The sequence below is a fragment of the Halyomorpha halys genome, unplaced genomic scaffold (assembly GCF_000696795.3).
Source record: "Halyomorpha halys isolate HHAL.00 unplaced genomic scaffold, Hhal_1.1 Scaffold1329.1, whole genome shotgun sequence".
NCBI classification, from domain to species: Eukaryota; Metazoa; Arthropoda; class Insecta; order Hemiptera; family Pentatomidae; genus Halyomorpha; species Halyomorpha halys.
Window position 1 is genome coordinate 67,411 of NW_027105015.1, and position 19,621 is coordinate 87,031.

At 30.8% G+C, this 19,621-nt stretch overlaps 2 protein-coding genes across 3 annotated transcripts in view; one reads left to right on the forward strand and one right to left on the reverse strand.

The window, feature by feature from the left end:
• Positions 1 to 363: 363 nt before the first annotated feature.
• LOC106689322 (calcyclin-binding protein) lies at positions 364 to 3,718 on the reverse strand. The gene is made up of 5 exons (XM_014434242.3): positions 3,244 to 3,718; positions 2,934 to 3,150; positions 1,323 to 1,419; positions 884 to 993; positions 364 to 725 (listed from the first exon to the last, which is right to left on the reverse strand). Exons 1-5 carry the CDS (start codon positions 3,265 to 3,267, stop codon positions 481 to 483), a joined length of 693 nt encoding a protein of 230 aa, XP_014289728.1. The 5' UTR covers positions 3,268 to 3,718; the 3' UTR covers positions 364 to 480.
• A 3,744-nt stretch (positions 3,719 to 7,462) lies between these two features.
• LOC106689310 (prostaglandin G/H synthase 1) overlaps positions 7,463 to 19,621 on the forward strand; it is a 13,844-nt gene continuing 1,685 nt past the window's right edge. For both annotated transcript variants that reach the window (XM_014434214.2, XM_014434215.2), the window contains exons 1-10: positions 7,463 to 7,573; positions 8,200 to 8,274; positions 9,212 to 9,331; positions 9,403 to 9,534; positions 12,478 to 12,624; positions 13,789 to 13,937; positions 14,012 to 14,146; positions 14,978 to 15,152; positions 15,224 to 15,519; positions 18,636 to 18,849. In XM_014434214.2, the coding sequence (XP_014289700.1) occupies positions 7,546 to 7,573; positions 8,200 to 8,274; positions 9,212 to 9,331; positions 9,403 to 9,534; positions 12,478 to 12,624; positions 13,789 to 13,937; positions 14,012 to 14,146; positions 14,978 to 15,152; positions 15,224 to 15,519; positions 18,636 to 18,849 (1,471 nt within the window). In that variant the 5' untranslated portion in view covers positions 7,463 to 7,545. The remainder of the gene's footprint in view (positions 7,574 to 8,199; positions 8,275 to 9,211; positions 9,332 to 9,402; positions 9,535 to 12,477; positions 12,625 to 13,788; positions 13,938 to 14,011; positions 14,147 to 14,977; positions 15,153 to 15,223; positions 15,520 to 18,635; positions 18,850 to 19,621) is intronic.

The following is a 19,621-nucleotide window of genomic DNA, read 5'->3' on the forward strand; positions in this document are numbered from 1 at the left end:
TGTTGATCCTATACATACCTACTGATGAAATAAAAAGTTGTTTCTCTCAAAACTATCTGCTTAATACAACCCTTGAACCAAACAATGATAGTGTGGTTTCAACCATATTGTATGAGGAAATTATGACTAAGGCTATCAAGGCAACTGATAGGAAAGATGGGTCAACATTGATCCAACAAAGAACCGCTTATGTACAAAAGTCAAGGGCTGCCTGTAAAATCAATCTCCCTTATTCAGATTATCCTCATTATTCTAGTTATAAGAACATATAACTATGAATTGATTATCTAATGAAAATTCAACTATTTGAGCTTTGTTAAATCCAAGTCACAAAGTCATGTTTTGCTAATGAAAATGAAAAGATTCTAATAAAAAAAATTTAATTACTAAAAAAACAAAATATTTATATAAAGTTTAAAAAAATCTTATAAGTTATGAACCCTTCTTAGATACATATATACATAATGAAATTTAAATGATCTAATCTAGAGTGTTCATGCCCTTTTCCCTGCCTTCACACCAAGCTTTAGCTATTGTTCTTTTCATATCATCATCACCTTCAGTATACATCTTCTTCATAAGGTTCATGAGGCCTTGAGAAGGATCCTCATTTGGATTCATGTCGTCAATATCTTTCTTTTGTGCATCTTTGAGTTTCTGTTCACTGAGTGTCAAATGTTTCCAATCAACAGACTGAGATTTGCTGAGATAAACAATGACCATATCTTAAAAAAAAACATAATATTTAATGTTGTTTATATTTACGAAACATATTAATGTAAAGGTAATACATTTTATATATAATACAAAGAGGAGTCATTTGCAAAACAAGTTAAGTTTTAAATTTAAAACTGATTTTAAAAACTAATAAAATAATACTCACCTGTTTTGACCTTCCAGTGACTTTTGCTTTCATCTATATCATTCAAAAGGTTGTTTATAACGAGAAAATAGTTCCTATTATCAAGTCCATTAACCCTCAACTCAACTGACCTATAATTCCACACAAATAATTCTGTTACTATTCTAATAACATCTGCAACATTTTTTTTCTGCCCTACTAATTAATAGTTTTTGATAAATTATTTTTTTTTTATTTTTTGTCTCAGAAAGCAAGTATTTCACATGCTTTATAATCTTTAAAAGTATTTATATCAAAACTATTGAAAATATCATGAAATTTTGTATGATGTTAATGATATACCCAAAAATTGAGAAATAACCTATATATTACATTCTTTAGAGTTGTAATAAAAGTAGCAATATGCATAACTTAATATTAGTTTCACACCTTTCTCAAAATTAATTAGCTGACAACATACCTTGCAGAAAACTTGCAAAATATTTGTTCTGATTCAAGAGACTGAACATTCTTGAGTGTGACAAAGAGTTTCACAAACTTGTCAGATTGATCCCATGCTGAAACAATTAAGAGTAATTGTTGTAAATAATTTCATAAGAAACACAAAAATTATTTATCAGAAAGTTTTGATATTTTTATTTTTATAAAATAGTTAGAATCATTCACTGAAGGTAACAACTTTATCTAAAGCAAGAAACCTTTATAATAGAAGATTGTCCAGGTACAGTAAAAAATAGTTTTACCAACAAGTACAAACACTATGTACTAAACATCAATGTTTTTTCCCACATTCAAAGCTAAATAAAACATTGCTAAGTATGGCAAGACAATAAGAATAAAGTTTTATTAAAAGGTTATAACAAAATTATGAAAAAAGAAAGCTAAATAGGAAAAAAAATAAAACTGAACAAACTGAATTGAATGATATTTATAGCAAATGAAGTAATGGATAATTTAATTGGAAACATAACAGATATGGGAAAAAAAAAAAGAAGTTTTTCTAAAGGTTAACTAATACTATTCATATAGCGAACTTGCTCCCATTTGCAGTGAGTAACTTAAAATGGTTTATTGAGAAAAATTTTGTTAGTTACTTAAAAGCTAAAATATATCAAGGATACTCTTCCAGTATTACCAGTAATATATAAAACCTAAAATACACTTATTGATAGTACTTCTAAACCACGATTCATGTAATTTCATAGTATCCTATGATAAACCTGCCTGTAGCCTCTTATCAGATATCATGTAGAAAAAATTAGAATTAATGATAGCTCATCTTCAATGTATTACGTCCCTCCCATATCAACATATTAAGTTTGCTAATGACTATTTTAATTGAGAAACTTAAAGTAACAATAACAAGAACCTTGATGGGCTCTTGGTTTCTTGAGTGAGCTATGTGAATGAAATTGAAAGGCTGTAATACAATTGTAGGCCTTGAACTAATCAAAAACAGAATTTACACTCCATGATAACTCTATAAAAATCAGATCAGTCAAATTTCACTAGCATACAATAAAATGAAATTCTAATGAAGCAGTCAATGGAGGTCCGATAGATAATACTTACATTCAATTATATTTAATTAAACTTGTACTCAAAAATTCTAGAAACAGGTGAAAATATCAGAAAGGTATGCAAAGGTATGAAGTAAGGAGTTTCTGGAATATATTTTTTATATTTAGATTAAATTACATCATTTGGCTTTAGCCTATTATTTCGTATAACAAGCTTAATTTTATAAAGCAGTTTCAATGCTTCGGTTAAGAATGCTGTTCAATTTATTTAAAAAATAGAATCCATATCTCAAATCTTATTATTTCCACTGTAGATAATCGTAGTGATTGCACATCAACTCAAGTAAGTTTGTATCAGATTACACTTATATGCAACTAAGCAGACAGGGACAAGGACTTATATGATAAAACGGATTACTAATACAATAATTGGGTGATCCTATTGTCTTATACTTCAATCACCAATACAACCCATAGCATCTTAAGACCAGCTATGCTTACCTAATAAAGCTAACTACAAGTATACTGTAACACCTTAAGGTGTTACTTACCATAGTTGGTCAGTTTCACATCATAACATCTTGATCCTGCTGAGCTTTGAGCTCTAGTGGGTACTCCTGACTGCATTTCATTACTTGAATTGTTAAGTTCTTTCAACTTTAAAATTTCAGTTTCGATCTTACGGACTTCAAGAGATAAAATTTCTTTCACTTTTGGTCTAGTCGTTAAATTCATAAACTTGGATAGTTCCTCAACATCACTCTTAAGCTAAAAAATAAATAAAGATAACTCGATGGTAATATAAACAAATAATATATATATACATACACACACATATATATATATTTATTCTGAAATTACCTCACTAATCTTTGTAGACGACATTTTAAAGTGCTAAAACACGCGCTAAACTTCAACAAAACACTTAAGCCAGCGTAACGTTCTGGAATAATCCACCAGGAAAAATACCCCTAGAACTAACTAAACCATTAATCGATAAAGGTTTGAACGAAAGCTCCATGAAAGCCTCAACAACATACCTATATTTCATAAATTATAATAATCGCTGTAATAAATTCTGTTTCAATATTTTTTAAGGATGTAATCTGATTTTTTCGTGTACTACCAAGGAAAATTATGAATTGTAATGGAATACCATTCCGTTATAGATTATACGTGCTTGTTTAATACACGACCAGGCCAGGTACTGCTATTTAATTTAATGACATCCGAAATTTATTTAGAAAAACAAAAGGATAAATAAAATTAAAAACTTAACTGAGTAGGAAGTGTCTTTAAATTGTCAATGAAAAAAAGGTCTTCTCTTAAGTCCACTACGGCTTTGTGCAGACTAACAGCTTTAATTTCCTCGATGATCTTCAAGCAGCAGTTTGTCTACCGATGGGCTATTGATGAAATACATCTTCACATAAATTTTCCCCTCCATACACAAATAAGTTCAGATTTTTCGATAGTTATAACTGTACCAAGTTTATCAACAAGATGATTTTTGACTTATGCTGCTATTTTTGAAGGTACTTGGCCTCCACGTGGCAGTATTTTCATTTGGTGGACATTATATTATAATGAAATATTTTTCAGTCGAAGCTCACTATTCACAAATACCGACGACATTAATATTATATTCGTCTAAATATACTTAAGTTCTGTAAGGTTTCCATATCTTAGACCTCCAACGTTCCAAACTAATTTTGAGCTTGCGGTTGTTATATGCTTCAGAAAGGCTATTTGCATTTGATAACGTAATTACTTTGCTTACATTTTTCATATTCAATGGGTTGTTCTTCCCTTAGTGTAAGAGGACATGTTTCGCACCCATAAAGAACAGTGCGAATGATAATAGTTTTGTAAATTATAACTTTTAAGTTTTTTGAAAGAAGGCGCGAGCTAAGCAATTTTGAGATTGAAAAATTACAAGCATTGCCCGCCTTTAACCATGGTTTTATTCCCTCATCAATTTCGTTTTTTCTAGTTACCCTAGAACCTAAATACTTGTCGGGGTTGAGTCTGGTCTTAGGCGATTTCTCCAGCCAGATATCTCTTTACAGAAGGCCCACGACAAGGCGTATTCAATATAAGTTAGGATCGGCCGTGCCAGAGGATGAGCCCTGGACACTGACCTAGGTAGAGGAGGTCTAGGTGAGAGAGTCTGAGGGATAGTAACAGTTCTAGTTGCCGAGATGAAGCGGACGGACTAGAACTGTCAAGATAGGAGCCAGCTTACAAGTTGCCGAGATGAAGCGGACGGACCAGTAAGCTGATAAGGCTAGGTGCAGCTCTAGTTGCCGAGATGAAGAGGACGGACTAGAGCCGGGAAATTACACTGGTTGCCGAGATGAAGCGGACAGACCAGTGTAACCGTTAGGAATTAGGTTACAATCTTAGTTGCCGTGATGAAGCGACGGACTAATATTGCTGGAGAGAAGGAGAGGAGATAGGCCATCGTCTTAAGTGTGCGTACAGATATAACAACTTTTGCTTGCATAGATTGGCAATGAACTTCTCTATCTCAAGCAGTGTATACGCCACCTGTGTCATGACTAGACCCAGGAAAGGGTGTGAATCTACGATCAAATTAGGGGGATTTAGAGTCCCTTATTTATAGGCCTAGTCCATGCGGCTGTGACCGAGAAGCGGTCGGTACATGTCTGCTTGAGATAGGTTCGTGCATTGGATTGTTATCATTTATTATTCATTGTACAGGTATTGCTAAGTATTATGTACAGAAATTATTAATATACAAAAATGACAATGTGTTCTTACAAAATGAAGTGATTTATAAATTTGAGAGCTTTGGTGAGGCTCGAGGTGGAGCGCTCTGGTGAGTTGTGGTCCAACCACTTGCTCCCTCTCGCTACATACTTAAACCTATCTCTATCTGTTGAAATGTATTCCCTCTTGGAGATTATTGATTGACCGTGTGTAAAGATGAAAGGAATATGGTCCGGGTGCGGTCAAAAAAACTCAAATAGTATAATTATACTATTAATACTAATAGTATAATTATACTATATCCCTCTTATATCAATATCACCGAAATTGCTCCCGTTTCAACTACTAACCATATATTTTGTTTTATCTGTATTTATTTCGAGACCTAGTTCCTTACTAGAGTTTATTAATATAGTTGTATTTTGTTTTATAGTTTCTTTGTCCCCACCCAACATTACCAAATCATCAGCATATCTAAGCACAGGTATATTGTCACCTAAAGTTAAACCCTTTTTTGGTATACATCACACTTTTAATAAGGTATTCTAGTGCAAGATTAACTAAGATAGGTGATAAAGATTCGCCTCGTCTTAAACCCAACGTATCCTTGAACTTCTTAGTAATGATTAAACGCTCTGTTCATGCACATCTAGCGGTCGATAGAATCGTTAGCCTTTGAAATCTATATAAAGCTGTTGAACTAACCCGTTGTATCCCATTTTTTTCTGTATTATTTGACGTAATGAAGAAATCTGATCAATAGTTGAACGATTTCGCCTAAAACCACATTGATAATATTCTATTTCTTCAGCGTGTTTTGTGATCCGACTAGTTGAGACTAACGTTTATATTTCATAACATACAGGAAAGAGTTAGATTCCTCGATAGTTATCACAGTTCGTCCTCGATTCTTTTTTGTCAACTAGAATAAGTAGAGACTCCATTCCTCAAGCATTTTCCAAATTTGTCAGATCTTTTAAACCAAAAAGTATATTTTAGAAGCTCTAAGTTTACCACATGCCTTGATTAGTTCACTAGGAATGTTGTCAGTTCTCGGTACTTAATAAGATTTTAATTTTCCGATGGCTATTTATAATTCCTCCTTACACGGTTCTTATATCAACGGTTCAGCACTTAGGTATTCAGTAGGAAGAGATTCACAACTAATACCCGGATTCAAAATACTGTCAAAGTTTTTCTTTAATGTATCCAAAATATCTACCAGATTATTCTTATTTTAATAGAAAAAATATTATTGTTTTTGTCACTACTGAGTCTCAAAATTTACGTGAAAGGTAAATTTCTCGCACGTTATTTTCGATTTTGTTATTTTATGTTTCTATTATTTTTTTAAAGATATTCTCTTTTTTTATTGCTGAAGAATTTACAAGTCTCATTCTTAAGGCCCGGAAGTAAATAATATTGTTTTCGCTATAATTGTTGAACTTTTAATTTAGCGACTTTACCATGTTCGCACCTTTTTATTTTCGAATTTTTTAAATCAACATTTTTATTAATTTTTGGAAGGATATAGAGGACATCCTATAATATACACTGAAGAATCGAGTGAGAAGAAGTGATAGTAGTGGTGTTGGAGGCGCATCGATAATAGAGGCGTTCATTGTCATTTCTAAAAAATATATAAGCAATAAACTCAATTGCAGTTCTTATATTTCATTGCTGTTGATTGCGTAACTTTGAAAAAAAATAACCTGTTTCTATGGAAACCGGCATAGGATATTTACAAAATACATCTGTGGCCATATTGTAAATCTTTGGTAATACCCGTCTGATTTAGATAATTCAGTTTTACATTGTAATTTCATTATGTTTCAAAATTAGTGGCTATAATGTTCGAGGAGATGTGTAGTTTTGGAGTTATTGAAAAAACTAATTTTTTTAGGTATTAAAAGTACTTTTTTATAAACCACTTAAGACTTTTTTTGTTTAACTCAGGTTTCCTCAACATCTATATCATGGTAGGAACCATCTTTAATAATTTCAACATATTTCAACGTTTCATTTTTTCTTTGATGCAGTGCAATTTGCTTTTCCGTGCCTGTATTAGTTTGTCTTCAAAAAGCATTTTAACCGTGTTGTTGCCAAGAAAAATCATTCACACTCATTTAAAGTTCATTGGTTTCTTTTAGTTCTTTTTCAATATGGTTAGTAAGGGAAGGAACAAAAACAGATAATGTAATATCTTTATAATCATACTATTATACCCAAGCTTGATATTGTAATATTTTTTCCTTTACAAAGTAATAAACACTTCATTGTTACATGTCAATTTGTACAAAATTGATTTTTTTTTATTGAACATACTTGTAAAAACAGTTGCTACTTTAATGTAAGTACTAATTTTATTATAACAACTAAAAATTATATTGAGTATAATCAAAATTATATGGTTTCAAAATTCTAACAGAAATGCGTTTAAACCTTTTACAATCAAAAAGTAAGTGACTATTTTTTATTCATCTATCCAAATAGAATCTGAATTTTTTAAGTTTTAAGAACAGCCTATTTTATTTATATCCTAATTTTACTCAAAATTTCTCGACGATTTGGATTCTTCAACCTATGCAACTGAAGAGTTGCACCTGAACCTCTAAATATAAATATCACATCTCAGAGGATTCGGAAAATAAAAAGGCTTTGTTAGGTTTCCTGCTAGTTCTCTCCAATGTTTTACAAGGACGCCTCTGCCTGTCTCCTAGTACATCTGGAGTTCTTATTTTCCATTCCTTACAGATTCTCAGCTATAAGGAAGATCCCTGGTCCAGGATTCCTTTTTTTTTTTTTCATTTAAAAGGTATAGGGCATGTTCTTCAAGGCTGGTATCCACGAGACTGATTTCTCCTGCACCAGAAGGCTTGTTTTCTACATTACATTCCTTCAGTCTTAGTTATAAAGTTATGAAATAATGGTTTGTGTACAAAAATAAAGTAATATTGTTCGGATTACGTTATTAAATTAATCAATATTTTATAATATGCCTAACAAGTTTGGAAATTCAGTACTTTTCATTATACTCAAGATAGTTTACTATTTTCTAATTTTAATCCTTAATTCTACTTTCAGCATTATGCATTCTATTCATCATTATATTTCTTCAGCACACAATAATATCTTCGGCCCAGTTACTCTCAAAGAAAAGTAAGTATGCTCATTATTACCAATAATGAACCTTATCGTGATTTTAAAGTTAACTTTTCAACTTCCACCAGTCAAAAGGTTAGGTACTTTCTTCAGCCAGAAAAAGAATTCCGAACCATAAAATAGAACGTCATATTAGTGTTATGAAGAATTGATTAATTCCTTGAAAGAAAAGACTTCACTTGCTTCGAGGAGGTTTATTGCGTTGACACCGACGGATTCGTAAGATGCGCCGATATTTTGGCATTTACAAAAATCGGAGGCACGGCTCTGGTCTTGGATCCAACTTTGAGAGTAATAGCCTCGAACAGGAAGGTGTAGTGGAAAGGGAAAAAAAGGAAATATATATGAAAAATTCGGGAGAGTGAATTTTTCGTTCAAATGAAATAGAAATGGTGAAATGGAAGGGACAAGAAAGGGAAAGAAAAAAGGAATAAAGAAAGGAGATCTAGAGAAGACAGAGTAAAACAAAAGACCAATACACATTTCCAAAAGGTACACTAGGATGTACTAATCCACTATGTATTTTATTGCTCACTGAATTCTTGGGAGGAGAATTGCCTGAAGGGGAAATTTGAAGAACACCATCGAGAGTAACTCTTACCACGTGTAAGAGTTTTGCTATAGTGGAACAGAAGATTCTACTGTAATGTTTATTGCTACTAATAATACATTTCAGAATATTACACTACATAAATTATAAGGTTATTAATTTGTATAAAGTATTGACAAAAAATATATATTTCAATATATGATGTTTGCCCAGCGACAGTAGTAGTTCTCGTTGCGGCAGCAAGGTATCGTTGCATCAGTATGTAGCGGTAAATCGGCAGCTTGAGCGGTAACCAATAGATAGTAGCATGGCCCCTACATAATAATGACCAATTCATTCAAGATATTTTTATTTTTACAAAATGTATAATTATTAAATTTTCAGAAAAAAATGAGGGATGTTGTTCTTTTCCCTGTCAACATGGTGGTATCTGTATAGAAAGGAAATGTGGCTACTTTTGTGATTGCAAAAATACTGGATATTATGGAAAAAATTGTGCTATTGGTGTGTATGTTGGTTTTATGTATAATTGAAAAAAATCAAAACAATTATTTTCATATTCATGTTTGTTTCAGAGACATGGATAACATTTTTTAGATGCAATATTAATAAGATATTAGAAGTGGTGATTAGTATTCATTGTTTCATATTTTCTTTCTTAAATTCAAACTTAGTGTATTTTCCAAGTTACTATAAGATAACTGGAGGTAAGTTCTTTTATTTCTAATCTGTTACAATTAACTAAGTTATTAAGTGAAGGGGGGGGGGGGGAGGGAAGAGGGGAAAATAGATCAAGTATCAGTACTAAGCTCAGATTAATCCAGAGAAAGAAACAGAAAAAGATAGATGATACATAAACTTTAATATTAACCTTGGTTAGGGTTATGTAAATAAATAATAGAACAGACATACAGGAGTAATGATTTTTTTTTTCTTTTTGGTTCAGATTTCTCTAAAACCAATATGAAATAGATTAGTAATAATAATAATAAAGGCCTAACGAACCCGAAGGTTCGATGCCGATACCACCAAACGCTCTCTGCATACATCCTTCCAGTGATGCTCCTCCAAACCCAATTTCTCTAAATCAGTTTTAACGCAATCCCCCCATCTACGTTTCGGTCTACCCCTCGGACGTTTACCCGTTGGTTCAGTGTTTATAAACATTTTAGGGATCCGCTCGTTACTAATAGTACAAGAGCCCAAGAGGAGAAAAAAGACAGTTATCTCACCCCAATTTTTTATTACTTTAATGAAAACTATGTATAATTACTAGTTAAAATTAATGAGTCTGCCAAGTAGATGTAGGGGGAATAAAAAACGGTGGCTGTTTCAAAGCGATAAAAAAACTAATTTTTCATTCTGAGCTCTATATCTTAAAAAGTAGGAACAATACAAGAAAACCTAAGAGAACGTCATTTAAAGAAGAGTAAATTTGTAAAATATGAGCCCTAATAGAGTTATTTACGTTAACTAGTTTTCGAGATATAGTTTTTTAAAAAGCAACATTTCATAAAAATGTTGTATGGGACATACGATCAGTAGTTAGTGAATTTATTTTGAAAAATTTATATCTCAAAAACCATTTGACGTTCAGATGTCTGTTAGTACTCAAATTAAAGCTAGTTTAATGAGCTATAAAGTAGTTTATGACCTTTACCTTTATAGGAATAGTAGTTTTCATGAAATTTGCTAAAATAAATTGATTTATAGTTGTTGGGACAAATTTTCATTTGGCAAATTTATATTTATATGTGAATATCATAAAAACTACTTCCCCTACGAAGATAAGTGTCATAAACTACTTTATAGTAAGTTAAATTTCCTTTATTTTGAATGTTTGCAGACATATGTGCGTCTTATGGATCTAGAGATATATTTTTTCAAAAATCTAACATTTTACACAAACAACTAGAAATTAACATTTTGTGAGTTTATTTTATCAAATATCATAAAAACTATTACTTCTAAAAAGATAAACATTATAAACTACTTTATAGCACATTTAGCTTTAATTACTAGCTTTAATTTGAGTGCTGGCAGACATCTGTACGTCCAATGGTTTCTGAAATCAAACATATTTTTCATAAATCAAACATATTGTCCGAACAACTATAAATCAATTTATTTTAGCAAATATCATGAAAACTACTATTTCTACGCAAATAAACGTCATAAACTACTTTATAGAACATTCGATTAGCTTTAATTTGAGTGCTAATAGACATCTGCACGTCGAATGGTTATTGAGATATAGATTTCTCAAAATAGTTTCACTAACTACTGATAGTTTAGTACATTTTTATGAAATATTGCTTTTTAAAAGGCTATATCTCGATAACTATTACCCGAGGACGTAAATAGCTCTATTATGGCTCAAATTTCACTGTACTTCAAATAATGTTCTTTTATATTTTCTAGTGTTGTTGGTAGTTTTTAAGATATAGAGCTCCAAATGAAAAATTAATGTTTTTTTAAGGGTTTGAAACAGCCGCCATTTTTTTAATCCCCCTACCTATACTTGGCAGACTCCTCAGTTTTGACTAGTAATTATATATAGTTTTCATTAAAGTAATCAAAAATTGGGGTGAGATAACTGCCTTTTTTTCTTCCCGGCTCTTGTATAAGCCCTACAACCTTACATGCCTATCTTATACGCTACAATGCTGTAACTTAATTATATTTACCGGGTGTAGGTCCCTTAATTCAGCGTTGGGTAATCTAAATAGATTAGTAGTAATAATATTTATTTTTATTATTCAAATACTTTTAATTCTTGTTATCTACTGTATTAAATATTTAGTTGCCTTCTCTAACCACATGTTCTAGTTGCATCATTTTAGTTATTGTATTTTATACTTTATTTGTTCTATGTTTCTTTTTTTTTTTTTTTTTATTTCTGTTATCTTTTCTTTTAATATTTTTAGTATAGTACTATAACACATTCCAATGCTAACAAACACCACATTACATGCATATAGTATGTGGTTTCGCATGGAGTACGTACACTTTTTAAATAAACTCTTCTTGCATAGTAGCAAGGTACAATTGAGGTACATATGATGATCTCATTTGAACTAAATCTATATCAGAGATGAAGTGCACCAGCTCTTTTGTTTGTATCTTCCGAAAATTTCAGATTGCCGGGGCCATGTATCTCCGTGCGTTATGCAGGTTTTTTTTATTAAATTGAGCCTTTGTTGATCGTACAAGCTGCAGTCGAAAAGTAAGTGATCAAAAGATTGTGAAGTTTGTTTCTACCAGGTATATTATTAAAAGAAGGGTCAATACAACACATGTTTGTATTGAGAAAATTGTTTTTAATCGCTGCTATTTAAATACCTGATCCTTATGTAGTAATATGGAAGCAAGTATGGATCATATTAACTTCAATAAATGTTTTATTTAATTTTCCTTTGGTTGGCATCCTTACACTTCAATAATTATGTTTTCAATATAAAATACAAAATGGTACATCGATAAATTAGAAAAGTACAAATAAATAAGTTTCTGTTATAAAGCAGTTAGAAAGTACTTTCAACGATTAAAAGGTAAAGACCAATATAATTTGTTAAGATCCTAGTTTAAAGAAATAATGTTTGCTTATTGCTCATTCCATGTTATTTGGATAATCTCAACCATTTTTTCAGAAATCCCCTGTAAAGTACATACTGTCGGAATATATGGAATCGATGGGAAGTCCTATGCAGCATTGAGTCCACTATATAATCATCACAGTGCTGTGAGGATAACTCCTTCTGTTCCTCAATATTGTCCAACTCCATTAGGTACAAAAGGTAAATAACTTCTTAACCATTAAAAATCACTATTTCTGTTTAATTTAAAGATGAATTTTGTGTTAATAATGACAACTGTCTACCTATTGTGGGCACTAAGCAATAATGCTGATAATAATTTTAATTTATACTATATATGGGTCATTCTCTCACAATGTTTCAATCCGAGTACAACTATTTGCCAAATATAGTCATTATAAAAATTTTAAAATAATCATAAATTACTATTTAAATAATAATAAATAATAAATCAGCTCAAGTTAAGAACAAAAAGTAGGATGATTTTCACAATACCTTTTTTCGTTCATTCCGCCTGAAAAGCAATTGAAATGTGATACAATTTTCACATTCTTTATTTTTTTACCTTACCTCTAAATAGTAGGAAAATCGTTTGAAACGCTTTATTAACCAGTTTACTATATATAAAAGGAAAATCTAATTAAAAACAGGAAAATGTTCGCACTTCTAATCCACCTATTTTTCTTTTAGTCCACCACTTAAGTTTATCAGAGATAGGTGCTACAATCAGAGATTTGTCCAAAAGATTAGTAAAACTTTGATAACTTAGCGACCTGTTTCTGGTCTACGGTTGAATTTAAAATTTGTTCAACAGGCAATTTTGACAGTCAAAATCGCTAACAAAATTCATCACCCGACCACTGTAAAAATTATTAAGTTGAAGACAGAATATTTTTATTTTTTTCAATATTGGCTGAGCAACTAATTTTTTGAAGTCTTCAACGTCCGTCAAAATACTCCTTTCCTAGATAATAGATCCATCAGGAACTCCTACGGTCACCAAGTTAAACGGAGATTTGCTCTGTTTATCATTGGCCGATAAAGTTTACTGCCAAATTTGAAGATTAATATTTCTGCTGTAAGGAATAACTATTGATTTTAATTGAGATTCAAGAAACCTAGTTTAAACAGTGATGTGTAAAACCGCCGTTAATAATCAGAAAATCGTCAGGACCTCAAAGATCTAATGAGCCATGCAAAAACCAATCTCCGTCCCACTCAGTGTTCCATTTTTCTTAATAATACTGCTTATCAACAATTTAAATATTTATACATTAGACAATACAGAGTTTGATAAATGCATGTGATATTATTTATTATTGATTTTTTAGACGAATATTATAAATTTTGTCAGAATAATTTTAGGTAAGAAGTCTTTCGACCCAGTGCCTGAAGTTTATAGCATGTTATTAAAACGCCAAAGTTTTAATGCCAGCAAATCAACTAACCTACTTTTTACAATATATGGATTCCACTTTTTCTTACAATTTTTGAGCCATGGGAATTTGCATGGGGCAAGTATAATTAATAATTGATTATTTAAGCAAAGGTTATAGTTATTATTTCATGTTTTTTTATCTTTCCACAGCTTACATGTTCCCAGTTGTATGCTGAACATATAAGATCCCACCATAAAGGAAAATTAATAACTGAAGTTCATGGTGGAGAAGAATTTCCTACATATCATCTACCAAGCCAGAAGAAAACATTTGCTAATTATTTAGTAAGTCTGTGAAACAACTTTAGTAGTAGATTAAGTCGAAACCATCTAAAGCAAAACCAATCCATCTTAAAAAAATTAAGTACAGTGTAGAAAAGTACCTATAAGTAGAGGTAGAAAATATGAAAACAAAAACATCGATCCATGATTACTTAGTGTTTTTTCAACTCTAACGCTCATTTTTATTTAAGCATATATATATATATGTCTTTAGTAAAAATGTAGTAAAATTTACGAATTAATTCTCTTAAAAACGTTCACTAGAATGGATATGATTAATTATATTTTATATATTTTACTAAGAACAGTTGTTTCCATACATTTATTTTCTACTGGTGGGGATGTTGTTGACCATATCGCTGGCACGACTAGAAAAAAAAAGTATTTTTCGGATTTTTTGCTTAACGTGTTCCAAAGATAGTGTAGTTTCACTACAGAGAGGGGCACTTTTTTATTTTTTAAACTTCTTCGGAGAAAAGAGGTACCGGTATTAAACTGTACATGAACAACGGCACATACTTAGTTGTTTCATTATCTTCAGGAGTTTTTCTTCCGAATTGTTTTCTTGAATAGTGACACATTTTGTTTTGCGACAAGTTGGAAGTAGTAAAAGTAAATTGATTATCATGCTTAACATTTATTACTTTGAATACATTTTACCATTTTGAATACAATCATTTTTTTTTTTTCGATTAGGTATTTTTTTATTAAAGGAAATAACTACTTTATTTCTCTTTGCACTCGGTACTCTCGTAGGTTATACTTAACGATAAATCAACAATACTTTTATTGGTGCAGACCACGGAGAGTATTAAATACAATTATTTGTAAAAGGAACGAACAGAGCAAGCTGATTGGAAAGCAACAATTTTAAAACAAAATTTTTTGACCTACATCATTGCTACAATATGGGTTAAAGAACACAACAGAGTTTGTGATATTTTGGCAAAGCTATGGCCTAGTTGGGATGATGATAGGCTGTTTGACACAGCAAAAAACATTGTCACTGGTATGAATCCTTCTACTTTATTTTTTAACATTAATAACTAAAGTTTACCTACTATCTGCAAATCTTTTCAGGTGAACTATTGGTTATTACATTATCTGAGTGGTATCCTGTGTTTATGGGTTACAAGACCAATTTATTTTATGATCCATCATATTCTGCAACAGAATACTCACTTATAAGCAATCGACTGCCTATTGAAACATTTCTTGCACTTTATTGGCCAAACCTTGTCCCTGACAGTTTTACTGTTAATAATTACACTACTGCCATTACTGAATACCTGTGGAATAACCCAGATGACAGTTTGGTGAAGAAGTTCGGACTGTATAGTTTGGTAGAAGCGCTTGCTGTCAGTCCATCTGGTCAAGTGAGATTAATGAAAACCAAGAATTATTTCTTAGATATATTAAAATTAATTATTCAATATGATAACTTAGCACACATAATATACCATTTATTAATTCCGTTAATGGAATTCATTTGATTACATTCATGGTAATAATTATAGGCCTTCACGAAAAAAAAGTATAACACCGAAAGATTGGTTGTGGAAAGAAGTTTTTCGACTATATTTCCAATTAAAAACATAAAATTTTACCAAAGAACCTGCCTTTGACAGCTTGGTGGCTCAGACATGCAGGTGGCAAGAGGTGGAAAGTACCAAGAAGGACCTCAGTTCGGAAATAATGATTACTTCAAAACATAAATCACACTTCCAAAGTATCAAAATGCCAAAGGGCCTTTGCTAAAATGCCATAAATACACCATGGATGCTAAGTGTTTAGCAATATTTAACGAGCTTAAAGTATACCTTAAACGCAACAAAAAAGTTCATAGAGTATATATTATGTATTATAGACAATATTCCATTCCTGTGTAGAAAAAAAAATTTGCATTTTGTGTTTCTTATGAATACGATGAAATAACATAAAAACTGTTTAAATTAAATAATTTTAGGTTACACCTTAACTAGACAAAATTTCCTTTAGAATCAAAAAGTATTTGCGGTTTTTAGACCTTTTGAAGTGATTTTTTCTAGCGGCTAATAGAAAGACATTTTTTCAATACTGTATTTTCATAAAAATTTCCTTGAATTTACACTCCTTTCTAGAATTAAAAAAATTCTAGGCTTTCCGGTTCCACTGGTTGCTAGATTCACTGTATTAAATTTATGAATTTTAGTTGAAGACTACTGTTTGACCTCTACTTTTCTATTCTTTATACCGTAATTACCATACTTGAAGACCCCAGAGGGAAAAACAGTTGTAAAAAAAAAAAAAACTAAATTTGATATTGCCTTTTGTTCTGAGTTATAGGTATTTTTCGAACCCATTTTTAACAGATAATTTTTTTTTTTTGTTGGAGATTTGACCTAATTGGTATATAATGTTTTCCTCCTTCTATTTTAACCCACCAATAACTCTGTTTTGAAAAACTAGTAATCGTAACAATTTTCTGGGTTAATTAATAGATCTGTTTGGTTAATATATTAATATGTTATCAGTCCATTACTCTTTACTATCTCAGTTAATTTATCTTTTTGGTATTATTTTTAACTGCCTTACTATTTGGTTAATGTTTTATGTTAGTTTGTTTATACGGATGTCTTTTCATACTTCCACCTTTATATCTGTTATACTTACATGTCACTTTGAATCTATTACATTATCTCTATCTACTCTGTATCTTTTTAATTTAGCTACGATGAAGACATGCGATATGAGTTAAACGTTGATCATTCATAAATGGCTGAAACTAGTTGTTATTTTTCTGTACAGTAGTCCAAACCATCTCTTTCTAACGAGAAATTATCATTTTGTAAATTTATCTTGGCAAATATCGAGAAAAAATTATTCTTAGAAAAATAATAATTATATACTACTTTAAGGTGCATTTAATGTACTTCAAATTGATTCCTAATAGAACTCTTTACCTTCAATATTTTAAAATTCAAACTCCAATAATTTTTTCAAACAATCAGAAATCACATGCAGCAGTTAGTGAATTAGTTTTGGCGACTATTTTAGAAACTGCTATTCATACGGAGATTATAATAAAGAGCTTTATGGTGTATTTAACTAGCTTCATATTGAGCCCTAATACTCGTAGATGCCTCTACGTCATATAGTTCCTGAGGTATCGAACCTTTCTCAAGATCTCACATATTTTCAAAAGTGTATACAAATATAAGGTGGGGTGAAGGGATAAAAATATGTAAGATTAATTATACTAAATAGTGTGATAACTCAATTATAATCAACTTGTTAGGAATAGAATGATTTTTGTTTGAAAAATTGAATCTCAGAAAATATTGAACGTAAATATTTGAAGCTCGTTGAATCCATAAGGAGGTATATAATGGTTATTTTCCTAGAAATAATAGTTTTCATTTGAATTTGTCAGAATGTTGCTCGTTAAATGTAAAATTATATGTATTTAAAATTAAAAGTGACAATTTGGCTGACTATTCAGCCTAAAACATCACTTATATTGAGAAAATTATTTAGACATTTGAGAAGTTTGTTTGTAATTCGCCTCAGGCAATATATTCAACCCAGACTTTTATTACATAAACATATAGAAGTTAATATTGGAAGAAGAAAGTTGTCCGTATATTGTAGGAAGATAATCCTTGGCTCTGTTCCATAATAAAGTACAAACTAATACTATTAGTCTTCTAGATTTATCTTAATTCAATTGCACTGACTTGTACAATAGTAACTTGTACTTTAGTATTTTTTAATTCCTATAATTTCACTAATAGTCATCCCTATCATGAAAAAATAAGTATTAGTATTGTTACCACACTAGTTTCTACATTTGTACTATTAGCTTTCATTATGAAACAGGGCCCAGATGGTGCTCAATAAAGGTATCAAAAACGAAACGTTAACCAACGTTCATTAATTTTTAACCAACCCCTAGGTTTATTGTTTATTTTTATTAATCTTCATAATATCTTCCTTTTAAATATTACTACACCTCACCTATGCCATATTTACTTTACCTACCTGTTCTACCTTTTACACATACCTCTTTACCATATTTACAACTATTTTTAATCAGTATTCTCCTACAATTTATTAGTTTAGATCTATATTTAGAGCTTTTATCACACCTGGTTATATTTCTTAGTCTTGTTTCCAGTCCACCTACATGTATACTTCCTTATATTGCTATTATTATTTTTTTTTATATACTTTATAAACATAACAATTGTTTTGAAATATTTTTTTATTTTAATGTTTTGTTAATTCTATAATGTTTGTATCTTGTTTTTTAATTTAGCCCTGACGAAACCCTGCAAAATGGGACGAAACGTTGATTAACAATAAATAGTTATCTTTTACTATTTTGATACCTTTATTGACCGAGACCCGGACTATCTTCCAACAATAAAGAAGTTAAGCCGTAAAATATAATGTTATTACTATATAGACTTAAATGAGCAAAAGTATTATTAAAATATAGATGTTATTGTAGGTAAGTATGCAAAATACTATGGATATCTTATCTGAAACAACCAAATATGTCATAGAAATGGGAAGAAAACTAAGAATACCCAGTTTTAATAGGATGAGAGCGATAGTTGGTTTGAAACCTTACAACACTTTTACAGACATGATGAAGACTACAAAATGGAATTCTATTTTGGAAAAAACTTACGGAAATGTTGACAACATTGAATTTATACTAGGTTGGTTACTTGCCACTGACATATTAGCTACTACGACCAATTATTGGTTAAATAACATTACTTCCCAAAAAAGTGAAATTAATAAAAAATCTCAATTTTTGAACATTCTTAATGGTTAAATGTTTCATATACCCTAATTGCAAAGTATTTCAGCAAGATTCCCCAGTTTTACAGGAAAAAATTCAAAAGAAACATAACGCAATCATATTATTTTGTTGTTCATTTGTTATATTGCTAACCGTGATTAGCAAAGTAATGAATTGAAGTCATATGTTTTGAACCTATCAAAGCACCAGGCTCAATTCGTGAGGTAGTGATTCTATTTTGTGAATTGACAGCTATTGTAGAGATGTGCTGGAACCAGTGCTGTCGATTTGCGGGAATATAACCGATTTTCGAGTATCAATCACCTTTAGGGCTAATTGTTGGGTTTTCGGGTAAAATGGAATTACGTTATACATCGCTGTGCTAGTAAAGTGTCGCACTAGTCCTCAAACTAGTTTTTTCAGTTAATCATTACAGACTTTTTCTATTACTAACAAGTTATTTTTCCTTAGATATAAAATTTTAGATATAGACATAGAATTTCTTTTTAGGGTCCAGATTGATTTATTTTAGAAGCATGGAATGAACATAATTTCATTTATATCAGAGAATGAATATAATCCCCGGGGCCGTTTCAACTTTAAGTTTATGTACGAATAATATTTTCAGACCTGTCTTCATTATATTTGGTAAGGTTGTGACAGTTCACAGTCAATATATATATATA